We start from the raw sequence: 6,994 nt of genomic DNA, 5'->3' as shown, positions 1-6,994 counted from the left end.
AAAATTTTCAAGTTTAATTTTGTTTATAAAATTGATGCAATATGAACTGATGAATTTTAAAAATTGAGTCAATAACTTATTTAGTAATAAAAGTATTAAAAAAAAGTACAGAAATAAACTTTTGAAATGTTACAATACAGACTAAAGTATTAAGTATGTTAGGTTCCTAACAAACTGTAGGGTATAATGCATTGGCAATGCATCTCTGGTGTTGAATTTGAATTTGGCGAATTTGTGTTGGGCGAATTGTGTAACTAAGTACATAATCATCAATCAACAAAAAACGCATTTGTTAATTGACAAAATCACTTAATACTTATGTATAAAAACGATTGATTCATAAAACACTAGCTAGTGTCGTTGTAATATAACGCAAAGTCCTATTTGACATGATATCCTGTTATTTGCTACATATTTGACCTGATATTATGTTATTTGCTACATACTTGACCTGATATTCTGCTATTTGTACAAATTTGAACTGATATTCTGTTATTTGCTACATGTTTGACCTGATATTTTGCTATTTGTACATATTTGACCTGATATTCTGACTTTGTATTTGCTACAAATTTGACCTGATATTTTGCTATTTGTACATCTTTGACCTGATATTCTGACATTCTGTCACTTGCATTGGTTAATTACAAAGATTATAATTACTTTTGAACAGCTTGATATCAATTTAGCAGTTAGTTCAAAAGCAAAATAACATCTTTTTAACTAACTAATTGTACTTTTTTAGGCGTTCATTCTATTACATTAATAAGTTTTCTAAAATTGAGTTATTTGCTAACTTATTTACAATTGTGATAAAACTGATATTTATATTAGTTATTTGTATAACTGACTAATTTGACAATTTTAAAAATTTTATAGTTGTTATCTGAACTAAAAGTTCAATAAATTCATTTTTCTGCATTGTCTCTTTCTATTTGAAAAAACTATCTTATTCTAAAATTATTATTAGTGTGGACCCTAATTATAAACCCCCTTCTAGTCCGAACGTAGCTAAGTTGCCTCCTAGAGCACCTTCCCCGCGATTAAACAGGGACAATACTGTGTCCACCACCCCAGTGCATTCCCGTGAAAATCTATAAGAGTCTGAAAAAAGTTCCTTTAACTATGTAACACAAAATATAGTTGATACATTACAGTTAGCAATAATATACTATATCAGAGGTTGAATGCAAAACCCTACAGATTTAAAAACCTAAGCATTTTTAACTTTCTTGTGCGAATTCAGGCAGTTTTAGACAACTTTAAACTCTTATACTAAAACTAAAGGAAGGTTGCCATAAACTTTAATTACTCAGACTTTTGTATTAATTTGAGATAACTCAGTATAGAATATCCAAGTATAGAAAAAAATATTTTTTTAAACAAACGCTGACTTATGACTTTTTAATACTATTTTTTTGTGCTCTAGCTTTTTGGATATATTATTAATTATGTTTTCTACATGTTGAGTCCGCAGTCTTCTTTGTTATTATTAGATTTTAATGTGTTTAAGGCTTGATTTTTGTTATTTTTTAAATTTTCTTATAATATAAGGCTAGATTTAACTTAGTGTTTGTCATTTAGGCTCTATTCCTCAAAGACCATGTGGGTAGTTTTATGTTTAATAGCATTTCCTACAGTAAACAATTCTAAATATAAAAGTTCTAAGTATATTTGAATATCAAAGTAATAGATGTTGTTCGTATTAGGTATTGGTTTTATTAGTTATTAAAACAAACTATAAAAAAATAAGAACCATTAAATATAAAATATAAGTCAGCTATTCTAAAACATTTTATTTGTTAATATATAGTAGTAAAAAAGGTAGTATGATACCCTTAAAGCCTTAGACTACAGGTTTGTCACACAGGCAATTATAACTAGTAGGCACACTTAATAAAGTCACATAGCAGGAAAATAAATGCTATATTATATTCATATGAAATCTAAATAATATGTCTATTGTGTTATTAACTTACTTATTAACACATCAAAATTGTCCGTTGACACAAGCAGCATATTAATGATGTAATAATAAGTTTAGTATATAGACATCAAAAACTTTAAACAACTTAGTTATATAACTTTATATATTAAAAGGGTGCAGGGGGAAAAATTCTGTTCTTGTCAGTATAATAAAATAATAAACTACACACAACAACGTTCATTGTCTTTAATGTTATTTGAAAAATTGCTCTTATAAAAAAATATAAACTAAACCAAAATGTTGTGTTATCAAAAACATGTTACACTTTATTATTTATTTGAACGTTGAATAATATAAAATCAGTCAACCAGAAAACAAGTTGATCTCATATGAAATTGCTATAAAAACCAGCCAAAAATAGTTTATAGAGATTCAAGTCAAGACCCTACAGGTGTATTTCCTAAACTAAACTTAATTGTTATTATAAAGTTTATTGTATAGTTCAATTTAAAGAAAGTTCAGTGCTTATATATTTTATTAACTTGAATTCCAAGTAGTTAAGTCTAAATTTAGTTATACATTCTTGAAATATATTCCTTTTAGATTTAAGAGTAAAAGTTTTAACCACATATAAAGTGTTTTCAGAAGTGAGATGTTTTTTGTATATTTATTTTTGTTTGCATTTTTTCTCTAAACCAATATGTTCATTCATTTACCATAATTAATTTTATATACAGTAACCCTAAGTAATTTTTAGTATCAGTTTTGGTTAGGTTAATACTATTATTCATTGTAGTTTATATTGTAGGTTTAAAGTACACTATAATAATCATACCTACGATTCTATGTGGGTTACAAGTGGCATTCTCAAAATAAAGAATCACCAGTCTTTAATGTAACAGTTCAAAATAACCAAGACAGTATTTTACTTAAAAAAATTTACTTGTATACTACTTTTTGTTTTAAGGCAGTATTTATTATGCTTTTATCTCACACTATTATATGTTATTTTTCTTTTATATTATCCATTTTATAAAACATTAGATTTAGAGAAACTTAAAAATAAAGCTTGTATTTGTTTTATAAAATTTCAACATCCACATTTACTATCTGCCCCTTTTGAATGCATTTGGGTTTTACCTATAACATGAAAGAATAGGGGGTCAGGCAATCCAACTGGCAGTATGGGTTAAACTAAAAAAAGTATCATAATTGGATTAAATAATAAGTAATAAGGGTGTTAACAGACTTTTAGTCTTAATAAGTCACTAAAAGTTAATGACAGAGTTTAAGTCAATTAAGTCCAAAATGGTATTGTCTTAGTGAAAGTCCTAATAATTGACAAAAAGTTTTGATAAAATACGATTCCAAATAGCAAAAGGCATTGATAAAATTTAGTGAGTAGAGTCACGATAGAACTTACAAAATTTAGTCCACAAAGTAATTAAAGAACTAAAAAATGAAGTCCATCCCCCAACAATAAAGCTGACCAAGATTAATCCACAAAGTCATACTAAAACTGACAAAGTATTAGTACAAATAAGTTACAAAAAAATCTTACAAACTTTAAGTCACTGTATGTCATGGCTCTTAATTTTTTATACGATAAAAGAAAAATACCATATTTATAAATAATTACGACAGAAAAGAACAGTAACCTGCCAAAAATATTTAGGAACTCATATCAATAGGGTTTACAAAGGCATGATAGTATTATAACCTTAACTTTTATTTTCAATTAGCAATTAAAGTTATTTACAATTTAAAAATTCTTGAAATAGTTTTAAAAGTACTAATCATAATTTAATTTTACATTCTTAAAGTATATTCTAAAAAGTATTGTCCAGACATGTTATAACTGATAGTGTCATTAATTCTAGCTGTTTTTATACATTTTATTTCCCAAGGGGATTTACTAAGAGAAATTTGAATCTTACATTCAAATACAGAAACTAAATAACTTCATAATATATATTAATAAACAAATAAAACTTAATTTAGAAAACATAAAAAAAAAGTCAATCATTACATTCTGTTCTTTAAAGTTTATTTTATAGTTTCCTAACTAAGTATTTAAAATATGTTATAACAATTTTATTTTACTTAAAAAATTGAGTTTAAAGTCCTTTTTTCATTGAAAAACCAGAAAAAATATTCTAGCTTTACAAATCAAAATCAAAATTAGTCAAATTTTGAAAAAATATTGAAAAGTGCAATTATTTATCCATTTGTTTTTTATTGTTTTATCTAATGTACTAAAATTTTTAGGACCATCTGAACTTTTCTAAATATACATTCTTTTTTCTTTTATCAAAGTATAAGCCATTTCCTAAAGCATTCTAACAAATTTGGTATTGTCCTTTATCATTAAAAATTTGCACATGTCCTTTAACTCAATATGTTCAATCATTTATCATATCTAGTTTTATATAGAGTTGCCGTAAGTATTAGTTAGGTTCATTTTGTTATTTATTATGGTTTATAGTGTAGGTTAAACGTACATTATAACTTTACTTTCAATTATATGTGGGTTACAGTTGCGTATTCAAACAGCTCAAATTTCTAAGTGTTGTATTGAGTAAAACTATTTTTTAGTTAAAACCACGTTTAACAAAATTTATTAAACGATTGAAAATTTCAATGTAATTAACAACTACCTAAAAACTTATATGAAAATTTATTTTAATGGTAATTAAACTTTTTTTAAATCTTTAATTAAACCAAGTGTTAACAAAACTCAAAAACTAATCAGAAAGTCAAAACTTAATTAGCACTAGTATTGTATATTTTGTTTTCAGTTTGACAATAACAATTTGTATCTGTGTTTGCGTGACATCATAAATTTAGTTCTTTTGTTGGTGAAATTTTGTATCGGATTTGAGAAGTAGAAAAGCTTATATTAAAAACAACCTGTGTTTGTTTTTTTTTTTTTTTTATTTCTTTTAAGTATTTTTCAAGATAGGGTGTTGTTCATGTTTCACTTTTTTAATTTGTTTATTATTTTTAAAACTTCAGGAGCTTGTTTGTACTGGAGATTTTTTCTGTTTTCTGGTTTGCTATTAAATGTGGTTTGGTCATTAGGAGTGTTGCCATACAGTTTTATAGCTAGTTGGTAAATAGTTAAAAGTATAACTTTGCCTCATTGTCTGTTAGTGTTTCAACTGTTACCAAGTAACAAAGTTTTCTGCTCTATAATATTCTTCTTCCAAGGGGTGTGTTGGTTTATATGATTTATCTTTATGTTGAAGTTAATTAGGACACTAAAAATTGTAAATTATTATATTTTAATTAAGATGTACTAATTAGGTAAGATATTGGTTTTATATTAATTAACTACGTGTGTCTTTGCAGTTTATTAAAGTTCAAAGCTCCTTATTGCCTTTATTATTTTATTTTTAAACTGCTATATAATATAATTTCATCAAAGTTAGTATACAATGAGTATAAAATAGCTATTATTTTTTGACTTTGATTTAAATGTTAGAATTTTTCCTCGGGACAGTATAAAAAAAGGTTATTTTTACAGTTTTTAATATTGTTATAATATGAGCCACACTATTTTGTTTGTCCAAGCTACGAACAGTCAGTCTGTAAGAACTTATGCTGATTTTAGTTCCGTTAAAGAATGCATGAAAGGTAAAAAGAATACTATTTAATTTTTTATCAAATAATTAAGTTGATTTAAATATGTCTCAGGCTGTTTAGATCTAACAATGTCTTTAAAATTGCTCTTTCTTAAAGATCTATAAACAATTCTTGATTAAAATCTCTTTGCAATTAAACTATTTTAATTTTAGTTTACTTAGTTTTTTTAATTTAAGTTTTTAAAAAAAGTATATGAGAGTTTAAAATTTACTCCCTAAGAAAAAGTTAAAACTGTTTCAGAAATTAAAACCTAGTATGCTGAATTTAGTCTCAAGATTTCAATGAGCTTTTTACAAAAGGAGTTTTAAATATGTCATATTCTCTATATGTCTAAAAATGTATTTGAAATATATATATCTTAAGACTTATGGAGGAACTCTTTTTTTGTTTTTTTTTTACTAAACTAAATTACATTTAATTTTAAACTTAATTATTCAATAACAAATATACTTAAGAACAAAAAATTAACTCAATAAAATGCAGTTGTGTTTAATGTGAAAATATTAGCTTAAACATTTTGAACATAGTCTTAAGGTGTTACTGAGTTTTTTACAACAGGTGTTTGCAGGATTTATGAGGAGCACTTGAAGACGTTGCATCCTTTTAAGACTAATATAAGTTACGACGTCAGCAATCTGATCGACTTTATTGAAGATATTCCAGATATGTATTGTATGGTATACATGAAAAAGTCTGGGTTCTACGCTCCACACAATAGGGACTGGATCAAAGAACAGGTTTACCAAATTTTGAAAGGAGAGGCAAAGACGAAACAATAGTCCCAGCTAATACAACACTATAAGATTTTGTAAATGAAATGACTAAAAGTTAAATAATTCTTTTATTGAGACTTATGTATAGTTGTTTTTTTAATTTATCTAGTAGGCACACGCAGAGTTATTTTAAATAAATACTATTGTAATCTGTCGTTAAGTTTATATTAAATATTTTCAAACCGTATTATTTGGCTGCATATTTAATTATGATAATCTTAAAGGCAATCGTAATTAATCTAACTAGTCAAAGTTTTATTGATAAATAAAGTTAAGTAAATTTAAATTTTTATCAATTAACAAATATCTATATAAATAGGCTCACTCAAAACAAAAATAGCCTCATTTAAAATATTTTTAATTTTAATAAATCTTAAATATGTAAAATACTAAAACATTTCAAAAGAGGACAAAATTAAAAAACGTTAGTAAAAAATCGATAAGAAAATCATATATTTTTAGTAACAAAACTATTTATTTTTACACCATTTTAAATAGAAAGATTATAACAATATTAGATATTATTGATAATGCTCAAAACACCAACTTTTTTATGCGGCATAATTTTAATAAAATTTTAACAGAATCAAATTTTGTAATACAAATTTTTTTTTTAAAGATTGATATGAAAACATTTATAGAACTTTAC

General features: G+C 25.1%; 1 protein-coding gene across 1 annotated transcript; it reads left to right on the top strand.

Annotated features, from left to right (window-relative positions):
• The first annotated feature begins 5,472 nt into the window (after positions 1-5,472).
• LOC145836383 (enhancer of rudimentary homolog) lies at positions 5,473-6,351 on the top strand. The gene is made up of 2 exons (XM_082944188.1): positions 5,473-5,563; positions 6,131-6,351. Exons 1-2 carry the CDS (start codon positions 5,473-5,475, stop codon positions 6,349-6,351), a joined length of 312 nt encoding a protein of 103 aa, XP_082800314.1.
• Positions 6,352-6,994: the final 643 nt, after the last annotated feature.

The sequence above is a fragment of the Thalia democratica genome, chromosome 5 (genome assembly GCF_965202585.1).
Source record: "Thalia democratica chromosome 5, ktThaDemo2.hap1.1, whole genome shotgun sequence".
NCBI classification, from domain to species: domain Eukaryota; kingdom Metazoa; phylum Chordata; class Thaliacea; order Salpida; family Salpidae; genus Thalia; species Thalia democratica.
This window is presented reverse-complemented; position numbering and strand designations above follow the sequence as displayed.